Here is a 24,169-nt window from a genome sequence, read left to right as displayed (position 1 = left end):
GAATCAAAAAGCGCTTTTTCAATATTGCGCTGAATGTTTCTGAACATGATGTGTAACTGTTCCAGTAGCATTTCCACTTGAGCTCAGTTCGGTGTGGCACGATTACAAACCTTGATTTCTCACCATGGTTCACTAACTATATACAGGAATCCAGAAAGCAACAAAGACATTGTTTGTGTGAAACATTTTAAAAGGTCTGAGGCTCTTTAAAGGGATAGTTCGCCCAAAAATATTTACTCACCCTCATGTTGTTCCAAACCCATATGACTTCTGTTGAACATATAAGATGTTAGGTAGAGAGTGAGCCTCAGTCACCATTCACTTTCATTGTATGAAAAAAAGATGCAATGATAGCGCATGGTGACTAAGCCTCACATTCTGCCTAACATCTCTTTTTGAGTTCAACAGAAGCAAGAAAGTAATACAGGTTTGGAACAACATGAGAGTGAATAAATGAAGTGAATTATTTTTGGGTGAACTTTCCCTTTCAATTCTGATATTTTGGTGAACTATGAAATATTAAGATTATGATTTACAAAATGATTAATACTTTTCTCTTTAGAAAATCAAGGAGAACTGACATAGTAAAATACATGTTTTGGGTCACAATTTCTTATTGCAAGAAACACACACACACACACACACACACACACACACACATGTTGGTGCAGTTATCATTATGAGGACTCTCCAAAGACATAATGATTTTTATACTGTATGAACTCTAGATTCTATCCCCTAACCCTAAACCTAACCCTCACAAAAAACTTTCTGCATTTTTACATTTTCAATAACACATCATTTAGTATGTTTTTTAAGGGAACACTAGAAATGTCCTCATAAACCACATTTATAGCATAATACCCTTGTAATTACCAGTTTGTAACCTAAAATAATTTCCTCATAAACCACTTAAACCTGCCCACACACACACACACATACACACACACACACACACACACTCACAAAGTGTAATATAATTGCATTTGATTCTACAGAAAAAAAAAACAGATGACAACAGTGTTAAGCCCAAAGACAGTGTGTGCCACCAGAGCACACAGACTTCAGAGGAGGTTAAAGAAGTTTCAGGTATGATTCTTATGAATCACTGTTTCTAGTATATTTTTGTATATCTTTGGTTATCAGCAGATAATGGTCTATAAATATTTATTATCAAAAAGTTGTAGCTTATGGTTAAAGTGATTTGTTAGAGCTGTTTCATGTATGAATTTATCAATGTACAGTTTAGCAAGATTCTTTTAAAGGGATGGTTCACCCCAAAATGAAAAACTTATCAGCATTTACTCGCCCTCATGTTATTCCAAACCCATATCACTTTCTTTCTTCCGTGGACCACAAAGAAGATGTCAGGCAAAATATATTATGGACAGACAGTCTCAGTCCCCATTTACTTTGATTGCATCTTTTTTCCATAAATGAAAGTGAATGGTGACTGAGGCTTCTTCCTAATATCTCTTTTTATGTTCAGCAAAAGAAAGTCATATGGGTTTGGAACAACATGAGGGTTAATAAAAAATGACAGAATTTGCCATTGTGGGTGAAATGTCCCTTACACAGCACACCCATTAGCCTGATTATGTTATTGTCCACAGCTAAGACTGCGCTCCAGCAGCCAGAGGTCACTGTTTCCACTTTCCACAGTCTACCCTCTCCTGAACCCCTGACAGGTTCAACTGAACCTCTGCACACTGTTAGTGGAGGAGAATGGTCCAATAAAGCCTTACGTAAAGCCAAGGAGGTCACCGGGAAAAGCAGAGAGCCGGCACGTGTCCAGACATTTGCTCCTGAAGTCCAGCTTGAAATTGAAGACACTGAGGTGCATGATGTACCCACACAGGAGATAGACAGATCAGCTGCAGTGCCAATTAAAACAGAGTGTGTCACAATTACAACAGCTAAAGTGGAAGAAGACGTGGCTTTTCAGCCAGAGAGGTGAGATATTGCACAAATTGCTGTCTCATTGATAGTTACAGAACAAAATGCTCTAGAGTTTGCCCATTTTTTCTTGTCTTGACTTTTAGAAAGGATTATTTCAATGATATGTTGCCTTTTGTAAGACTGCAACAGCATTTGTCAAGAATAACTCTTGGTTTGAAAGGAAATAGATTATAACAGAAGACTGAACAATGTCTCTTCACTTACCCTTGGCAACCTTTGTCCTCAATGATTGTTCTGCAGTAATATTTGATCTTCAGTCTGATCCTAATGGATATAATTGCATAGCAGCTGATGCCAGTGAGGAGCACTAATGGACTTTTATACACTCTTATCTAGCAGATGTGAACTAACATAGAAGATTATAGTCTTTATATCTTCCAAAGGACTATAATTAACCCTAAGAACAATCATGACAGTAGCTGCAATATGAAATAATTATTTGATGAACTTCCAGTGTTTTATTTGTAAGAATTCCTGAATAAACCAGAAAACTGCACTTTATCAAATAAATGTCACAGTGATTGAGAACATCAATCCACCGCTCCTGGTTAAAACTAATCTACATCATATTGAAAATATTTCTAAGGCACAATCATGTCGCACAGTCACGTTGTGAGAGTTTTGAAAGGTGGAGTGCTGATAATGCAATCGCAAGAGAGGTGTATTTTCTATGCGTTAACTATGTGTTCTGTATAGAGGCACAAAAGACCATCTCCTGTAAATAATAGACTGTGTTGCTCACATGAAAGCATAATTCTTCAGACTAATGGCAATGTCTTGAATTTAGACTACCTCTGTCTTATTTTTGTACTATGCCATGTGGTAACTAGTGACTGAATGCGTGTTGCAGTGCATTATGGGATTTAGGCCATTGAGGTAATTATAATCACAACAATCCAATTACAGACTGCATGCTGTTATTGGATTTACTGTTTTTTTATAGTAGACTTGCACGTGCAGCCCCATAATATATCATTGACCAAACACCCAGTATAAATCCACTTATTATTATTATTATTATTATTTAATTAATTGCACATAGCAAAATCTCACATACATTATTACCTTTGAATATTGAGCACTTTACCTTTAAAACAAGTGACACTGCAGTAATTAAAATATACACTGCAGTCATTTCGGTAACACTTTCTATGAAGCCCATATTTATAATCCATTGTAAAGGCACTATAAATGCATTATAATGCATTTGTAATGTCTCATAATACTCCTTTTATAAAATGTTATAATTGATCATAAATAATTGTAACCACAATAATAATACTGTAATTTAAAATGCTTACCTATTCATAGTTATATTTTATTTTTATAAGAATATTTGTTATATTTTAATTTTATATAAAAATATTGAATTATATATAATATATATTGACATACTTATATTTTTATTGCATTATAACATGACAAACATCAAATTATATCTGCAGAAGTTATAATGTATTACATATATTTTTATTATATACAGTATATTAGGGATGTTTTAAGTATAATGGCAAAAGCAGCGTCTCCTTATAAACATACAATATTTTTAAGTGATTATAAGACAATTAAAGTTATATACTAATGCACAGAACACAAAGGATCACAAATTCAATGTAAAATTTGAGACATTAATCTCCTGAGACCTGAGCATGACTGCTGTGTGCATTTTCCATTTCCTTTTTTAACTAAATATAGTAAATATAGGATTTCTAATGAAAACCTTGTGCTATTGGATACATTAGTGTACATTGTGTTTAGCAGCGTGGCGTTTCGCGATAAATCGTTCAAATTGTAAAAATGGCATATCTGATGAAACTAGAGACTCTTTTGACTCAAACAGGGTTCAATGTAAAAACGTAATTAGGTTTCTTACCAGATGCAGTTTTGTTGTCGTTTCTCCCAAAGACAAACTCTGCTGTGATTGTCATGTTGATTTGTCACATAACTATTATTATTCATAACTCTTTAACCCTTTACTGACAGCACAGAGTCTCCTGAACTGAGATCAGTCAATTTAAATTAAATTATGCGTTGCGTGTAGCAAAGCCAAAATACAATGCCCACGCATGTGTACGCGGGATTGCCTGAGCCCTGAGGTTAAGAAAAACTTGTAAAACTACAAGGCTAAAACATATCAGTAGGTCTCAAAAAATATGTGTGCTTCTTTGTATACAATGCATTTTTATATAATGTCCATTATATTAGCTTGACTTATAATGTATTGTGTTACAAGTTTATGTTATGGCTTTTTAAAAGACATTGATTTTGTAACTTTACTGTATCTTTACTTGCAGACCAAGACCACTTATAACGGTATATGATCATGTCATAAAGCCTTATGACTGTTTACACTATGTTGCTTTTGCATGACTGCACTTATTAGATACATAATGCATACTGTATATTACATTACAACTTCTGAGGATAAAATAAAATTCGATGTTACAATAATGCATTGTACTCTTTAAGTTATAACTATGAAGAGGTTAGGCGTAACAATGTATTATAACTAGTTACAAATATTAATGAGAAGTTGTAATACATTATATGGTGTATTATGAGACATTGTTCCTTTACAACGCATTATAAATATGGGCTTAATAGAAAGTGTTACAGTGATTTCTATAGTAATGTTTTGGTTGTTCCATTAATTACTTTAATGGCTGATTGGATTTCTCTATAAACACAGGGATATTGAACAGGCAGGACTTTCACAGTTTGGTGTGGAGGTTTCAATCAAGCCAACATTTCTTGGAGAGCATGTTAAGTGGAAGTTGGAGGTTCCTCAAGAACAGACAAAATGTTCACTGTTTGGTGAGAAGGCCTCACCCAAGACAACAGTTACTGGACAACAACAACTGGAGAAGAATGTTTTGGTTCCTCAAGAACAGACAGAACATTCACTAGTTGGTGAGAAGGCCTCACTCAAGACAACAGTTCCTAGAGAGCTTCAAGTAGAGAAAAAGGTGGAAGTTTATCAAGAACCTCAGCTTTGCACCAAAGATCTTGTCAACAAGGATTCAGAGACTAAGTCACCACATAAAAAGTCAGCAAAGATGGTGACACCTGTGCCAAAACATAATGAGAACAAGCTAGAAACCGAACCAGTAGTGAAAAACTGTGCAGCTCCTAGTCCACAGACAACAGACCATGTTGAAGGAGGAAATGCAACATCAGGACCTCTGAGAACACATCTCCTGATCATTGGTGAGTTTAAAGGCACAGTACACCCAAAATCTGTCATCATTTATTCACCCTCATGTTGTTCCAAGCCCATATGACATTCTTTCTTCTGTGGAACAATAAAGCAGATGTTAGGCAGAATGACAGCCTCAGACACTATTCACTTTCATTATTCTGAATGAAGATGCAATGAAAGTGAATGGTGACTGAGGCTGTCATTCTGCCTAACATCTGCTTTATTGTTCCACAGAAGAAAGAATGTCATATGGGCTTGGAACAACATGAGGGTGAGAAAATGATGTCAGAATTCTCATATTTGGGTGTTCTGTCCTTTAAGGCTTTAACCATAAATAAATTAATTTCATGTGGTGATACTGAGTTGATCAATGTTCACTAATAAAACTGGAATTTGGCACATGCATAGGAAACTACAGTTTGTATGCATGCATACCTTGTATTGTGAGCAGTCGTGTGATGTGAGCAAATTCGATAACTAAGATGACCAATGGCTTGGCAACCTGTAGACAGCATGTGGCAAAAATACCCTGCCTGTCAACTGCAACACGTAGAAAGTGATGAAGTTGTGTACTAGCACTTCAGTTCATTCAGTCACTTGTAACTGCAGCCTATAATTTGTCAAAGTCCTTAAGTTCAATGTGAAAACTTACAACTTTGCAAATTGAGTCTCAGATGTCAGCGTTTATCAAATCAGCACGTCACAATGGTCCAGCTTGTTTTTGGCTTGCAGGGAATGTCTCTCACCATGCTGGTATTTGTTTTTCCAGATGACAGTCCACCACTTCCAGCCCCATTTGAGCATCGCATCGTCAGTGCCAAGCAGGTTCCCATGAGTTCATATTATGCAGTCAACCCCAATGCGCTGCTGGGCGGGTAAGTCAATGTGTTAAAAACCTGACACTGACTTTGCATTTAATGCTACTCACTTCATTTAACCTATAGGACAAAGTTAATATTCTGAGTGTGTATACAGGCTTCTGTCTTTCATTCCTATATTGATAATGTTATAGATAAAAGGAATTCTGTCTACAGGGACTAGTGCACTTTTTGTCCAAAATATAATCAGGTCTACCTTCAGCAACAAGGGGCTACTGACTAACATTTTTATCTTGGTACAATCCATACACTGTCAGCCTTGTATTTACTGAATCACATATGACATACTGACAACAGTGAACCAGATAAGAGTGGAACTTGGTAACTTTGGCAGATACCGTTAGCACATGGGCACTGGCTGTGGAACATATAGCAAGCACATAATGACCCACATCCATAAACACTCCTCCCCTCCCTCCACAAATACACACTGGCTTGTTTTTGACTCATCATAGACAGTTTATTTTGGGCAGGTGTTGAGCAGGTCTGTTTGCATGGGAATTATTTTAAGCCAACAGCAGCAGCCATCTTGTAAATAAACAGTAAGGAAGCCTTCAAGGAAAAATAGCAAATTGTCAAGGAAAATTTAGCTGCAGTGTTTACGTGCCCATAGATAACTTTCATATAGGTTTAAATGACTGAATACCCTTTCCACATAAATTAAATATATGGGAATGGTTCGGATCCCGCAATGAAACCAGGAAGAAATCGTGTTCGCATAATCAGTGACAAGCGTGTTTCTGAGGTTGCATTTTTCCCTCTAACATTACATTCTTACTCCGCTGATGGTCAGGTTAAAGTTTAGGGTTTGGGTTGTGGATTACAGTTTATAAACTATGCATTTCTGCATTACATCCTTTTGAAAGCAACTTGCTTTACAACTCACTTTTGGCATCTCTCTGTGGACATTAAACCCGAAAAATAGAGCTCCCATGTGCTCATATGCCTAGCAACACTTACCGCTTTGGCCACTGGGGGCAGTGTTTCGAATTTCGGTAAGCACAGACCGATTTAGCTAAAGAAAGGTCAACCTATTGTTTCCAATTTCACAGTGAGATTAGTCTGGAAATCAACCCTGTGTCTCAGTCAGCTCCCTAGCTCCCTATGTCGTGAATCAGTATATTGTGAACATGAATTCGGGCACTGGTAAGGGTACTGATCCACTGAACATTGGGACACTTATGACACAATCACCTGTGACAAGTTAACGAGCTTGTGCATTGAAGCACAGCTGTTATTAATCAGCACCATCGCTGTATAAATGACACTTTCGTTCATTTTCCTTGAAAATATTCAAACGTACAGTGTTATTATAACAGATAAATGTTGTAAATAAAGAAATAAAAATATATAGGAGTGTATTCTTTTAACAACTTAAATATTTAAAAGATTGTTTCACTTTCATGGTAATTATGAATGAAACACATTACTTTTCAACAGGGACTAAAAACAAAATGTTTTTCATTTCGGTTCGTTCTAAGCAAAAAGTAATTTTTTCGTTCTGTTTCAGAAGTTCCGCAGCCTCCTTTCCGAAAGGATACCAGTTAGAACAAAATAAATGAACAGTTAATAACGTTCTTTTAAAAATGACAGTACTCTCCGCTAAGGGGTTGGTGAAATACCTATTGCAGTGTTGCCAGATCTCACAAGAGAAACAAGCAGCATGTCCTGAAAAAACAAGCCCAAAATAAGTCAATTGCCTCACCAAAATAAGCCAAAAAAAGCAATACATTTTTTTCAGATGTGGTGGATTTATCGGCATAGAAATCATAACAAGCAGTTAATTAACAGTTAAGTAAAGTTTTATTTACAGATCTGCTTTCGAATTAAAACCCGGCAGCATCAAATCTTTATTAATGCATCATATCTAACAATAATTCAGTGGAGACTTGGAAACAACTGAGAAATTAAATTTTTACCTGTAATAATGTTTTCCTTGTGTCTGGATAAGCAGTGCATGTATATGTAGTATTTATACCAGTGGTGGAAAGAGTACTGATTTTTTTTTTTTTTTTAACTTAAGTAAACTGATACTGCTACTACTAAAGTACTGCTACTGAAGAAATAATTCACTTGAGTACAAGTAGAAGTACTGAGAAATATTATGAATTCTCAATTAATTACGTTACAAGTTACTTTATGAAAATGATATTATATATAGTATATAAGCTTCCATTTTTAGCACACAAAACATTTTTGTTCTTGAAAGAAACTGATGCTTCCTTTCACCAAGGATGAATTAAATTGATCAAAAATACTGTCAAATTAATTAATTGCCAATATTATTACAGTTTGAAATAATTGTTTTAAGTGATATTTATTAAATTTTTTCTTTACCTATGATGGCAAACGTACTGTCACCTATTCCTTACAAAAGCTTTCTAAAGTATTAATTTGGTACTCAAGAAAATTTTCATATTATTAGAACAATTGAAAATGGTTGCGCTACCATGCGGAAATCACAATACAGTGGTTTGCTTTCCCCATTTGCTGAGGTATTGAGTTCTTACAAGTTGATTTACACTTGCAAGTCAAATTTCTGTTTTTAAAAATAGGCAAAAACACATTTCTCCTGAAATTCTATTTTCTCCTGAAGTCTATTGTTTTAGAGAGATGAAGGCTATTCCAAACATTACTGTTTTGAAAAAAAGAATCTCTAACCAGGATAGAGAGGAAAGTGGACGGCCAGATGCACAACAAAAAGACAAGTAAATCACAGTCTCTAGTTTGAGAAACCGACTCCTCACAGGTACTAAACTAGCAGCTTCTAAATGCCAAAGACCTGCATTGCTGCAAGAGGATTCTTGGACAAACAGAACATTTTAAGGATACAACATTTATTTAAATAGAAATAGCCATTTGTAACATTCTAAATGTCTCTAAATCATCTCTAAACTACATAATGTGCATTATGACTGAAACACATTCCTATTTCAGGTTTATTCTCATTCATGTATGTCCAAGTATAAAGTTAACATACTGTACAAAACAAATATAATGCAATATCATAGAGGAGGAAATTTATCTTCTATGATATTGCAGCAATTATCCAGATATGGAATGAGATTATTAAGCAAACTGTTATCAACTCCTACAAGCCAACTGAATAAAATAACGCAAAAATTAACATTTCACACAGTGATTAGTGAAAGATATGACTGATTCAAACACTAAAAGTGGTTGTTCTGTATATGTATTATTGTATTACAGTTGTAATAATAAAATCTTAATTAACATTATGGTTATTTAACATATTGAGATATTATTATTAAGTAAATTGTAGCATTTGGTTACATTGTTTTGTGATTTCTCATACCTTCTTTATATAACATCCATCTAGCGGGTGAGACAGGGCAGGGAAGTACAGTACAGCACAGTAAGCGAGAGTGTTACCTGCTAGGACAGTTTATTTTGAACAAGAGGGGCGAACAGTTACAGAATTTAACGCGGTAGTACAATACCGAACTGATGCAGATTGATAGAAGCGGAGAGCCTGTCTGTGCGCGCGATGTTGCGAGGAACCGGACGGCAGGAAAAAAAAATTATGTTCAGTGAAAAGTCAAAAGAAGATCACAATGTATATAATTGTAACTATATCAGATATTATTAATAAAACACAGGAACACGTTGTGTGGGCATTTTTTTGCCTCTATATTTTGAATTTCTGGGATATTTTTGTTAATTTCGGTGGCATTTTTGCCCAGAGTCCCCGTTAATTTCCGATACTATTGGCATTGTGTCTTTCTAAGGTATTTTAAAGTTTGTTTTAGACATATAGTAACAAGTAAACTATATATCTTGTAAAGAATGGGCAAGAAGGAGGCAGGAACTGGATGAACAGTCAACATAAAGGTTTAATGTCAAACTTAACTTAAAACATCAAACAAATGCAGCTGCGTGCGTCTCCCTCTCTCTCGAACTGGTGCTTCCGGCTCCCCTTTATCTCGCTCTCCCGCTGATAAGCTGATTCAGTGCCAGCCGTGCACCATCACGGCCCTGCCACTCCCTCCTCCTCATCACATATATGTCATACTACATTGTGTTAATGTTTGACAGTTAAAACATTGCCTACTTTAAAAACAGGTGAAGTTTGATCAGTGGTTAAAACGTGTTCAGATGGTTCTCTCGTACCTGAATGAACATCTCCTTAACAGAATAAAATGAAATATGCAGAAAATCACAGTATTACAGTTCTTATATAGTGACAGGGCAGAAAGTCTTGAAGAAGCTAGAGAAGAGAGGACACTGGCAGCAGTTTATGCAAGTGCACAGCACTTTTTAGTTTATAAACTTTTATAACTTTCTTCTTCCTAAAAATACATAAATATTATGTATTTTTTTGTACTTTGTAATTGTGGTTAAAAATATCTGTAGCGAAGTTGAATACTTTATTTTTTCCACGCTCAACTCACCACGCGCCCCACCGAGAACGAACCACATTATAGTGACCACGAGGAGGTTACCCCATGTGACTCTACCCTCCCTAGCAACTGGGCCAATTTGGTTGCTTAGGAGACATGGCTGGAGTCACTCAGGAATACTTCATTTTTAATCAACTCAAGTAAAAGTACTACTATTTATTTATACTTAAAAAAAGTAGAAAATTTTAAAAAATGTACTCAAGTACTGTAATGAGAGTACTTGTAATTCGTTACTTTCCACCTCTGATTTATAGTTCTTCAGGTCTTCATTCATAGAATGTGACATACACAGTGAACAATTAGACAAAGAAATGTGTGATGCAGCAGTTTCCTTCAGGACCAAAGCACATGTTTAATTTTTTTCGGGCAACAAGAAGTGGTGTAATTCCAAAAATTTACTGTGATAAACCCTTTGGCCTTTAGTTTCATGAACAAATTATCGGAACAAAATTAACCGGCTATAACCGGTTACCAGCATTTAAAAATAATGTTTTCACTTTGGAACAATTGAAAATCACATTGTACCGGTTTTTGGTTATGTTCTGCAACAATTTCGTTTTTGTTCCTTGAACCGTTTTCAGTCCCTGGTTTTCAACATCTCTTTTAAAGATAAAATAAGGCTTGGACTTCATAGTTTTACACTTGTGCTCGTCTTCTCATGACTTGAAAGACTTCAGAAGACATGACAACGATGCTCCCTGGTTTTAACGGTGCGTTGTGGATTTTTGAGGGAGCGAACGTAGACTCGCGCACTGGAACGATTTTGCGAATGAGACAGCCCTAAAAATGGCCAACTCACTGATCAGTGCCCTGACTACTGAACTAGGGAGCTGATTGAGATGCACCCCAGACTCTAGCTATATCAGTAACCTTATTGAGCCCGCCTGTTTTCAGTGCTCCCTGCTTCTGAATTTTGTCATCTAACTTACTGTTTGAATTGAAGCTACTGAGAAGAGTTGATCAAAATGGATTATGTGTGAGAGCACAGAAAGTATTTTTCACCAATGATGGTGTGAGTTTACAGCAACCCTTTACTACGTGAAAATGCTAGTGAGATGTTTTTTCTGTCACTGTAAATGTTTGTTTTTCCAACACACACAGAGGTAAATTGGACCTGGCAGTTCACATTCAGATAGCTATAACGTGCTTTATCATGACACAAGCGTTTAATTGTTATATGTGTAATGCTGCTTATTTTATTTTTTTAAGTTTCAGCTTGTTAATAATTTGTGTTAAAATATGTAGTTGATGTGAAATTTCCAACAGTGACAGCTCATATTATTTCACATTCAAGTTCATGACATTTGTACTTTTAAAAATTAAATTTGTCACCCCACATTTTTAAAAGGCTTAAATGTGAATAAAACTTTTGTAAATGGAATATAAAACAAAACATACACTTTCACATGTACAGTATATGTGTATGTATGCATGGGTGCCTGCAGAATTTCATCTGAGGGTACACAGAAATCTGCCCAAATAACCTTACAGTATATCTAGGGTGGTCTGTGGGCATTCTCCCTCATGATGATTTTCAGCTAAAGTTTACATGGAAAACGATTGAAAAACAGTGCGAACAGACGCAAAATCACGTTCAGTTTGAACAGCCCCTTGTTCATTTGACACAACACTAGCTGAAGTTTCTCAAAGTTACCTCTCAAAAAGACAGCATATTGTTTCAGTTGATTGTACAGTGCAGCGCTGTATTTACAGCGCTTCACTTTTTCCACATTTTGTTATGTTACAGCCTTATTCCAAAATGGATTAAATTCATTATTTTCCTCAAAATTCTACAAACAATACCCCATAATGACAACGTGAAAGAAGTTTGTTTGAAATCTTTGCAAATTTATTAAAAATAAAAAACGAAAAAAAATCACATGTACATAAGTATTCACAGCCTTTGCCATGACACTCAGAATTGAGCTCAGGTGCATCCTGTTTCCACTGATCATCCTTGAGATGTTTCTACAACTTGATTGGAGTCCACCTGTGGTAAATTCAGTTGATTGGACATGATTTGGAAAGGCACACACCTGTCTATATAAGGTCCCACAGTTAACAGTGCGTGTCAGAGCGCAAACCAAGCCATGAAGTCCAAGGAATTGTTTGTAGACCTCCGAGACAGGATTGTATCGAGGCACAGATCTGGTTTCTGGTACAGAAAAATTTCTGCAGCATTGAAGGACTCAATGAGCACAGTGGCCTCCATCATCCGTGAATGGAAGAAGTTTGAAACCACCAGGACTCTTCCTAGAGCTGGCCGCCTGGCCAAACTGAGCGATCGGTGTAGAAGGGCCTTAGTCAGGGAGGTGACCAAGAACCCGATGGTCACTCTGACAGAGCTCCAGCATTTCTCTGTGGAGAGAGGAGAACCTCCCAGAAGAACAACCATCTCTGCAGCACTCCACCAATCAGGCCTGTATGGTAGAGAGGCCAGACGGAAGTTTCTCCTCAGTAAAAGGCACACGACAGCCCGCCTGGAGTTTGTCAAAAGGCACCTGAAGGACTCTCAGACCATGAGAAACAAAGATTGAACTCTTTGGCCTGAATGGCAAGCGTCATGTCTGGAGGAAACCAGGCACCGCTCATCACCTGGCCAATACCATCCCTACAGTGAAGCATGGTGGTGGCAGCATCATGCTGTGGGGATGTTTTTCAGCGGCAGGAACTGGGAGACTAGTCAGGATCGAGGGAAAGATGAATGCAGCAATGTACAGAGACATCCTTGCTGAACACCTGCTCCAGAGCGCTCTGGACCTCAGACTGGGGCGAAGGTTCATCTTCCAACAGGACAACGACCCTAAGCACACAGCCAAGATAACAAAGGAGTGGCTACGGCACAACTCTGTGAATGTCCTTGAGTGGCCCAGCCAGAGACCAGACTTGAACCCAATTGAACATCTCTGGAGAGATCTGAAAATGGCTGTGCACCGATGCTCCCCATCCAACCTGATGGAGCTTGAGAGGTCCTGCAAAGAAGAATGGGAGAAACTGCCCAAAAATAGGTGCGCCAAGCTTGTAGCATCATACTCAAAAAGAATTGAGGCTGTAATTGGTGCCAAAGATGCTTCAAAGTATTGAGCAAAGGCTGTGAATACTTATGTACATGTGATTTCTTTTTTTCTTCGTTTTTTATTTTTAATAAATTTGCAAAGATTTCAAACAAACTTCTTTCACGTTGTCATTATGGGGTATTGTTTGTAGAATTGAGGAAAATAATGAATTTAATCCATTTTGGAATAAGGCTGTAACATAACAAAATGTGGAAAAAGTGAAGCGCTGTGAATACTTTCCGGATGCACTGTAGGTAAATTTCCACTGTATCCAGCGCTGTTTGTTCTCTGTATTCGTAAATATCCTGATACTGTTTTACTGTGTGAGAAACCGCTCCAAATGATTCAGGTGAGAGAGCACTCTGAACAAATTGTACTGAATCACGAATCGATTCAGACCGTTTTGCAAGCCTGTTTGGCCAATTCACTGAAAAGAACCGGCTCAAAAGAATTACTCATTCGCAAATTGGGCATCGCTAGTTCTTTTAAACGGCCAACAGAAATACGGGACACATTTCATGATTGGTGAAATATTCTGAGAGTAAATATTTCTCATGTCAGTCAGAGTGCTCATGGTACGCACAGTGTGTAACGCCGTACAGCTGCAGGTGCTACTGTATGTATGTGAGTGTGTATAAATATTGCTGCTCTCCGGTTTAACGCTCAAAATATCTGCTCACCTTAACTATAATGCGATGGATGAAAGACTCAAGAATATTGCCAGAGGTGTTGTACAGAGATATTTTTAATGACTTTGTGTTGTCTCTTGGAGTTTAATGAGCACAGAGTCACACAGTGTGAAGGAATGATCTTGTGTATTTATGAATGAAGTACTCTTGTTTTAAAATCTCCCTGGTCTGCTTCCAGATGTTATGACATCCCCTGAACACTTTAAAATACTCATGATAACTTTTTGCAACTCTATAACCTGTAAATTTACTTCACTAGCTAATTACACTTTGACATCAACTCCATATATATCTATATAGCGACCGCTAGAACGGAAGTTCAAAGACAACATTTTCAAGATCGCTGCACACTAGATTCTCTGGTGCATAAGGTGAATGAAAACTGTTTAAATCTACATGGAGAGGGTCCCCTCATGGCGGTAGCCATGTTAGGATCACATGACCAGCCAAATACTACTTGCTTAATCTCAGAAAATACTCTGTTATTAGAAACTTTCATACATGGATTAAAGTAATTATGGCTGACTGAATAGTGAAAATCTGCAATGTCATTGGAACCAAAAACTGTCGTTTGAATGATGCTGCATCATTCATAAAAAAATAAAAAAATAAATGACCTTTAATTAAAAACAAACTACTCACCACTGCTTTGATGGGGTTCAAATATAGCTGCTGAGGAACTGACAGTAAATTTGGCATCTTTTTTCATCGAAGTGTTTTAATTCACCGCTTTTTATTTATTTATTTTTTTTACCACTTTTGTAAAGTCATTGAAATGTAACAGTGAATTTTTTCTAGTGCTGTTGGGGCAAATGGGAGCGTGACTATAAAAGTTTACTCTCCAATAATTTATTTCCAGAAGTGTTCATTTGTGTGTGTGTTGTTTGTTTTTGCAGAGGCCGTTTTGGACAGGTACATAAGTGTGCTGAGTTGTCATCAGGTCTTACTCTGGCTGCTAAGATTATAAAAGTACGGGGAATGAAAGAGAGGGTAAGTACAAAAAACAAAACAAAACACATAAACCATTAGCGTCTCTCAATTTGATACATGCACATCAATATGTTTACCCCCTTCTGTCTCTCTCTCTCTCTCTCTCTCTCTCTCTCTCTCCTCCCTCCTACTCCAATCTGCCCATCACTCTGTTCCTGTTAGATTGCTTTATGAGAACATTTCCTTGACAACAGCTGACAGTTCAGCCCATATGGGCATACAAAATATATGCACACACTCTCACGAGTTCTACTACACTTGCAAATAACATGTAAGCACATGTTGTTTCTAGTATCCACATTAAAAAAGAAAGCATTAATTCAAACATTCAGCCTTTTTCTAAGAGTGTCATTTTGTCATATAGTGAGGAACATTACAAAAACATTTGTGGCACCAACTGAGAAATGCACAAAGGTATTAAGGTCTCTCTTTCTGTGTATCACCCAAGGCCGTCATCATTTCAACCGCTCCCTGCTTCATCAAGTGCCTCTAATTACATCTAATGACAGATCTCTTGTCAAGGACACTTTCCTGCAATGCAGTACCATTCTGAATGTATGATGGTGCATTTATATATCACTTTTCTGACACTATACTGAAGCGCTTTACACAGTGAACAGGGGACTCTCCTCAACCTCCACCAGTGTGCAGCATCCACCTGGATGATGCGACGGCAGCCATAGTGCACCAGTACACTCACCACACACCAGCTGTGGGTGGAGAGGAGAGAACAGAGTTATAGAGCCAATTAATGGATGGGGATTATTAGGGGGCCATGATTGAGAAGGGCCAATGGGGTGAATTTGGCCAGGACACCAGGGTAACATTCCTACTCTTTACGAGAAGTGCCCTGGGATTTTTAATGACCACAGTGAGTCAGGACCTCGGTTTAATGTCTCATCTGAAGGACGGTGTCTTTTTACAGTATAGTGTCCCCTTCACTATACTGGGGCATTAGGACCCACACAAACCACAGGGTGAGCACCCCTGCTGGCCTCACTAACACCTCTTCAGCAACCTTAGTTTTCCCAGGAGGTCTCCCATCCAGGTACTGACCAGGCACCTGCTTAGCTTCAGTGGGTAACCAGTCAAGAGCTACAGGGTGATATGGCTACTGGATATTCTGTGCCCTTTGCTCTATCTATTACCACAAATAGAGAGCTATCAATCAAGAACAGGCCAGAGCAGATCAGTTTCACCCTCTTGTGTTTTTAATTCCCGCCATTTGACATAAATAGCAAAACAGCTAAGGAGTTGAGGAATCTCTCTCACACACACACACACACACACACACACACACACACACACACACACACACACATGTTTGTTTTTTATATTATGGTGGGGACCAAAATGCTTTCTATCCCCTACCCAGTGTCAGAAATTAACTTCTACATTAAGGGGCAATATTTACCCACTGGATTTGATTTTCATGGACTTTTTTTTATCTTTATGAAGGCGGGTTTTTTCCTAACCATTTAAAACAAAAACAGTGTCTCATTCGTGTCAAATACTTCAATTTATTCAATTCATTTATACGAGTCTCAAGATTGAGAAATTAATACCTCTCACCCTTAAAATTAAATCAACATCAGCTCTTTTATGTGATAGTGTGAATAACTAGGACTATAATAGAATATTAAGAGCTGAATCAGATCTTACAAATAAATAACAGAAGAATTCATTACAGCTGCATTTTTTGCCCTCACACTTTGAATTTCAAGGGCGTTGAAAATTCCTCCTTATTTTCTGATCCTGTCCCTAACCCTATCCTTACATCTAAACAAACATTTTTTTATATATATATATTTTATGTAGTATGTTCATTAAGTTGTTTTCCTTGTTGGGATTGTTGGCTGGCCCCCACTATTTAGATGATTTCAGGTTCTGCTATTCTTGTGGGGACCATACCACTTACAAACTTAAAGGGACAGTTCACCCAAAAATGAAAATTCTCTCATCACTTACTCACCCTCATGCCATCCAGGTGTGTTTGACTTTCTGTCTTCTGCAGAACACAAACAAAGATTTTTTTTTTTTAAATATCTCAGCTCTGAGGGTCCATACAATGCAAGTGAATGGTGGCCAGAAATCTGAAGGTCCAAAAAGCAGATAAAGGCAGCATTGAAAATTGGAAATTGAGATTTATAGCAAAAAAGGACTTAAATATTGATCTGTTTCTCATCCACACTTATTATATTGCTTTTGAAGATATGGATTTAACCACTGGAGTCTTATTGATTTATTTTATGCTGCTTTTATCTGCCTTTTGGACCTTCAGAGTTCTGGCCACCATTCACTTGCATTGTATGAACCAACGGAGCTGATATATTCTAAAAATCTTCATTTGTGTCCAGCAGAAGAAAGAAAATCATACACATCTGGGATGGTATGAGGGTAAGTGATGAGAGAATTTTCATTTTTTGGGTGAACTATCCCTTTAACTTTTCTGAGCCCCATTTCTCTAATATAAAAATGTTGAAATGCTGCTTTTCTAGTGACAGCACATAGGGGATATTGTGCCATTCTTGCTACATATGCTGTCTATTATGCCAGAGAGAGAGAGAGATATCTTCATATGGTATAACTGAACACATTTCCTGGGTCAGTAGAGAGAATAGCAGATGGGAAGAGCCAGAATGAGTAGGGCAGACAATTACATGGTTGGCTGTCAAGACCCCATTTCTGAATCTGTTTAAACTGTTGTTTTTGCTGTCCTGTGCAACCATTGTAAATCCATTTCCAACTATTTAAGTGTGCAATCTGAAATAGCCTCTCTCTGTTTTCAAATTATCTCATTTAATGTTCCTGCCTTTATTCTTTAAAGACTTAACAGCCTTTAAAAGCTAAAAATATAGGCTTTGGGCATGTCTTTGAAAAAGGGCTGCATTGTACATGATGATTTACTTGCTCTGGCATTGTTTCTTTTAATTCTAGGATGAAGTAAAGAATGAAATTGGAGTTATGAACCAGTTAAACCACGTGAATCTGATTCAGCTGTATGATGCCTTTGAGTCTCGGACTAACCTCACTCTCATTATGGAATAGTGAGTACACCATCAACTGAGAGAGACTTGACTTTGTATCAGTACCAGAAAGATTATTTTACAATAAAATGCATTAATTGATCTAAAATAAACAAGTTTAGCAAATGACACAATTAGTGATTATTGTTCAAATGTCTTTTTTTCTGGCTGATTATGACACAGTGGTTTTGGACAGTATTCATCAGGCCTAATTTGCAAAGGAAATTTTCTCTTCTGGCCTGGTCGTCACATTCTGTCGCAAGAACACAGAATACCCACACATGCTACTTTACACAGCCATGATGGTGTGTCATCTTCCTGTCCTGTCCACAGATTTAATTCAGCATTTTTTGTTGGTATAGAATTGACAACAAAAGCATTCAAGTGAATGATTTAGAAATAGTTAAGTAAATGTTTTTATAATATGTGACATAACTAAAAATGAAAGAGTACATTTCAATCAACACTGATTCTTTACGTATATACTGTGTGTGAAGCGAACACTTACAAGGAAAGAATCAAAGTTAAAATCCAAGAGAATACAGGCACCCACATGGCCCAACCCACTTAATGTCCTTATACAAGTCCAAATAAACTGAACTAAAATAAGAGGAGTTAATTTGTGATGGTTGATTTTAAAATATCTTCCCATGGTTTGTCATTTCAGTGTGGAGGGAGGTGAATTGTTTGAACGAATTGTTGATGAGAATTACCAGCTGACAGAGTTGGATGCCATCGTGTTTACCAGGCAGATTTGTGAGGGGGTACAGTACCTTCACCAGCAGTACATTCTTCATTTAGATCTTAAGGTAAAACCCCACGCCCTGCACTGAATGTTATAATGTGATACTGACGGGATTAGCAGTGCATAGTGTCAGGTGTCTCCATGGAAAAAAGCAACTAATGAATCACCCAAGCATGTCAACATTAGCAGCTGTATGCCATATATTTTAATTAGCATACTGCCAAGAGACTTGTGTCTTGCTTTGCTGATAACATGTTGAGTAGAATATGGTCATAATAAATGGATACAATGCAATAGTGACAACATACCAAATAGCATTCAATGGTAGATCCATAGTCAAAGATCACTCACCTGTCAACTATCCTTCATAATAAACAATAAACTCTGGATTGTGGATTCATTTTTAAATACTTTTAAGTAGGACATTGTTATGTATGTTGTTATTATTATTTATGTGTGCATCAATCACATATTCATCATGTTCAAATATCTGTTTAATTTTTATTATCTGCAATATAGCCAGAAAACATATTATGTGTGAACAGCACTGGGAATCAGATCAAGATCATTGACTTTGGACTCGCCAGAAAGTAAGTGAACAAACCTCGTTAAGTTTTATTGTTATTAAATGTATAGAAACAAATGCTGACATTAGATGACTTTTTATATGATTAAGGGTATGAAAGAAAAAGCTTTCAATTTGTCCTAGTTTGTGGTAATGTTGTCCCTTCTCAGGGTTGGGAGAGTTATTATTGATAATAATTATTATTGAAATGTAATCTGTAGTGGAATACATTTCAAAAGTAACCCTCCCAACCCTGTCAGCAGACACTATTATCCAAAGCACCTTACAAAGGAGGAATACTACAACAAGTGATTAATCCTAGGGAGTCAGTAAAGTGCTGCAATACAAAGTTCCAGAATTGCTCAGAATTGTATTAAAGTACAGGCTAGTACAAAGATGTAGGTGAGGCACTGTGGAACAACAACTAAAAAGAGAAAAGTAGAACTTTTTACTTTTTCTGTTTTTTATAAAAAGTAAGTGCATTTACAGTTGTGAGGCAAGTGCTGTCAAGAGAGTTGTATCTTTAGGCATTTGTTGTTGTTTTTTAAGGTAAAGAGGGACGTACACTGAATGTGAAGGTTCAGAAAAGTGATTTTGTACCATGAGGCACCACTTACTAAATTACTGTAGATTTCTGGAGTGAACGTACATTTGCAAAAGTGAGTTAAGGTAAGAGGGTACAGATCCGGTGACTGTTTAGTATGCAAGCATCAGTGCCTTAAACTTGATGCAGTCAGAGAACTGGCAGCCAGTGGAGTGAGATAAAGCAAGTATAAAGTGGAGTGAGATGTAACCGGCCATCTCTAAGGTTTTAGTGAGATAAAGTGAGGTGTAACTGGCCATCTCAAAGGTTTTTGGGTGACGACCTAATGTGCTGATGCATTCTGAATCAGTTGCACATGCAGGACAGCTGGAGCATTGCAGCAGTCCAGGCTAGAGGTAACAAGAGCCTGGATAAGGGGTTGTGCAGTATGCTCCGAGAGGAAGGGTATGATTTTCCTGATGCTGTAGAGCAAAAATGTGCATGACTGGCATCATTCAAGTTTGGTAGTTAGGGAGTTTGGGTCTGATTTTTCATATAGACTATTTAACAGACATAAATACCAAAGGAATTACAATGCTACTGCTCATGTTTGGTCCTAAAGCATTTTCAGTAGCGGCATTTTTATAACCCAGGACTGCCAGAGCAAAATGACTAGTGTGTTATTTGTTAATCTAGCTAAAACAGAACAAATCAGATATATACAAAAACAATGAAGTGTCGTTACAGGATCATTTATATAAGACTTTGAGGCAACAACTTTTCTCAAAGGATGTGAAATGTTTACCTGAAGTTACTTATTTAGATGTGTACAATTATCTTGTTGACACTGAGTGCATCTACACGAGTGAGGCAATTAAAGCGCATCGTAGTTAAGATGCTTAAGTTATTTCTTCAACGAAAAGGTCTGGAATATTTGATCTCTCCCATTATAATCAATGAAGCTGTTATCACCGCAAGTGCATGACTTTGCAGCTTCATTTATAATGCTAGGTAGATTACTTCTGAATTGCAATCCAGTACTGATTACAAATTACATGACTTAAATTGCAATCAGTAACGTAATCTCAATTCTTAGGTAATGCCATTTGATTTCTTTTGAAATGATCTAATTCTTGCTTATTTGATCACATGTATTTGAGTATGATAGTCTAAACCATTTTGACATAATGCTTGTTTAAATGCATTGAAAAAAGCGTACTTAATGAATCAAAATATGAGAACTGAAATTATTTTTTTCATCCATAAACACCATGCCCTCAGCAATTTGTCTTTTACTGAGTAAAATAAAAAAGGCACTTAAAGCTTAAAGGGTTATTAAACAAATTTTTGTTTAACTTTTATTTATGTTTTGTCCAAGATGGCAGAAAAAGATGGTGTAAATTTTTCTTATTTAGAAGGGGGAAAAAAAAGAATATTTTCTTAAACTATTGTCTTCCAGGTTTGATTATTTGTTTTGTTTTGTCCAGACTACCATCATCAATAAATAGTGAAGGTCATTGGATATGATGTAGACATGTAGCATTTCACAGCTATACATCAGCAGTGTTTAGTTACTTGCATAATTATTTGTTGTGAGAAGGCATGATCTAATCATTGCAGTGGTGCTTTTTTCCACAAATTCAGAAATGTATTTGCATGATGTAAAAATACGAAGTTGCATGTTTTTCCCTGTGATGCTGATAGAGCTCTAGCACTCCATCAATGACAGACTCTTAGCAACACATGGTTATATGGCACACAGTGATAATTCAAATAATAATTAAAATGTATTTCCCAGGAGTTTGTTAGATATGCAGTTTAAAGTTGAGAAAACTTACAAGCACACCTCCAAATGCTTCTTTTGATTTGACGTGGAATCGTTTGCAATGGAAAGGATATTACGCTTTGAAAGGATTGATCTGGCTTGGATGCTTCTGTATCTTTCTCCAGAAGGTAGTGAAGTAAAGAATCTACGTAAGGGATGGGAGGTGTGATGGGCAATACTGGTAGCTTTGCGAATGCAGCGTTTCTGGTAGAGATCATGGATTGTGGGGAGAGAGGTCCTGATGATGGTCTCAGCTGTCTTGACTATACATCGCAGGGATTTGCGATCTGAGGCTTTGCAGTTCCCATACCATGTATTTATGCAGCAGATCAGCACACTCTCTATGGTGTCCCTGAAATGTTTTTTTTTTTTTTTCCCTTCTACCAGGTATAGGCCCAGAGAAAAGCTGAAGGTCAACTTTGGAACCCCAGAGTTCCTGGCACCAGAAGTTGTCAACTATGACTTTGTGTCATTTCCTACAGATATGTGGAGCGTTGGTGTCATTACATACATGCTGTGAGTACACAACTAGAGCTATAAGGCAAGGGTGATCAAATGATAAGCAAATGTTGGGCACAAAGATGAGCACATTTCTGTAAATTGTGTGATGCCCTAATAAGCATATATAAGCAATATACATACAGTAGCTCACACATCGCAAAAATTAGTTCCTAAATATTTATTTCATGATTTAAAAATAAGATTAAAATACTTAAAACAAGCTAAATTTACTTAGAAGCAACTCTGCATAAAACACATACCTGTATTTACACTTGTTTTCAGAGAATCTATCTTTATATAATGTCTTATTGCACTGGCAGATTTTTTCACTAGTTTTAAAGGAATATTCTGGGTTCAATGCAAGTTAAGCTCAATCGACAGCATTTGTGGCATAATGTTGATTACAACAAAAATGTATTTTGACTCGTCCATCCTTTTCTTAAAAAAAGAAGAAGAAAAATCTGGGTTCCAGTGAGGCACAGACAGTGGAAGTAAATGGGGCCAATTTTTGGAGGGTTTAAAGGCAGAAATGTGACGCTTGTCATTTTATAAAAGCATTACATAATTTCTTCTGTTAAAACTTGTGTACTATTTGAGCTGTAAAGTTGTTTAAATCTTTATTTTTAGTCATTTTAGGGTTTTAGGGTTTGTTGACTACATCGTCATGGCAACAACGTTGTAAAATCGGATATAACTTTACACAGAAAAGGTTAGTAAGTGATTTTATCACACTAAAATCATGTTAACACACATATTGTTTATATCTTGTGGCTATAATTTTGAAATATTAATAATATCATTGTAAGTGCCTCATTGGAAAAAAAAAACTTGTATTGAACCCATAATATTGCTTTAAGTTAACGTGTGAAACAGTGATAAAAAAAAATCTGCCAGTGCAAGTAGACAAAAGGTGCATCCCAAACTGCACACTTCTGCGCTATTCTACGGCATTTTGTAGTATAAGTAGTGCGAGTAGCACGTTTACACTGAAAATGCAGCAAAAAGAAGTGTACTTTAAGTACACGGAAGATGATGCACTTTTTCACGTGGCTTGCTGTACATAGTGGAAGGGGCGGAGTTACCTGGCTGCTCTGCTGGTCTGATAAAACAGTTATAAGTAATGGAGAATGTAGCACTAGTGAAACTTCAGTCAAGACAGCACCTTACAAATGTAAGTTGAATGTTTTATCATCACCCCACACTGTGTGAATATGTACGTTGTTTGAGATACAAGTGTTGAACTGAGGTTGCCTAAGACGCTAAAATTAGCAGCAACATATCACGTGTGCTTGAAACGTCACTTCCGTCAGCTGTTAAAAGGCGAACGCTTTCTTGTAATAAAACATGTTAAGTGTTACATTTGGGACAGTACAACACTTTGAAAATTCATACACTACATGGCTGAGTGCATAGTACATTTTGTAAGTGCATAATGTATAGTGTGTCGTTTGGGACACAGCTTTAGTATACTTATATTCAAGATACATTCTATGCCATATCTTATGCCGTCTGTTCTCAAGAAAATTTTGCTTGTTTTAAGGACTTTAAGATTTTTTCTACTGAAAAACATGACAAACATTTTTTTTTTTTCAGTGCAAATATATTGTGTAAATCAGTCATTTTTACTTTTTGGTATTGAAAAATTAGAAGTATATTTATTATCAATGTTTCTCATCCACCATCTCGGATTTATTTTTTTTACTGAGCTTGTCGCAATGCATTTGGGATTGCATTTTCTGTAAAGGATACTTGCAATGCTGCCTTAGAATTTGGCCAAAACAAGGGATCTTAA

General features: G+C 36.8%; 1 protein-coding gene across 2 annotated transcripts in view; it reads left to right on the top strand.

Annotated features, from left to right (window-relative positions):
* Nucleotides 1-24,169, top strand: part of LOC127451685 (myosin light chain kinase 3-like) — a 38,074-nt gene that overhangs the window by 9,165 nt on the left and 4,740 nt on the right. For both annotated transcript variants that reach the window (XM_051716571.1, XM_051716562.1), the window contains exons 2-10: nt 999-1,089; nt 1,614-1,953; nt 4,649-5,166; nt 5,928-6,033; nt 15,099-15,192; nt 18,130-18,239; nt 18,886-19,027; nt 19,483-19,553; nt 22,264-22,392. In XM_051716571.1, coding sequence (XP_051572531.1) covers nt 999-1,089; nt 1,614-1,953; nt 4,649-5,166; nt 5,928-6,033; nt 15,099-15,192; nt 18,130-18,239; nt 18,886-19,027; nt 19,483-19,553; nt 22,264-22,392 — 1,601 coding nt within the window. The remainder of the gene's footprint in view (nt 1-998; nt 1,090-1,613; nt 1,954-4,648; nt 5,167-5,927; nt 6,034-15,098; nt 15,193-18,129; nt 18,240-18,885; nt 19,028-19,482; nt 19,554-22,263; nt 22,393-24,169) is intronic.

The sequence above is a fragment of the Myxocyprinus asiaticus genome, chromosome 2 (assembly GCF_019703515.2).
Source record: "Myxocyprinus asiaticus isolate MX2 ecotype Aquarium Trade chromosome 2, UBuf_Myxa_2, whole genome shotgun sequence".
NCBI classification, from domain to species: Eukaryota; Metazoa; Chordata; class Actinopteri; order Cypriniformes; family Catostomidae; genus Myxocyprinus; species Myxocyprinus asiaticus.
This window is presented reverse-complemented; position numbering and strand designations above follow the sequence as displayed.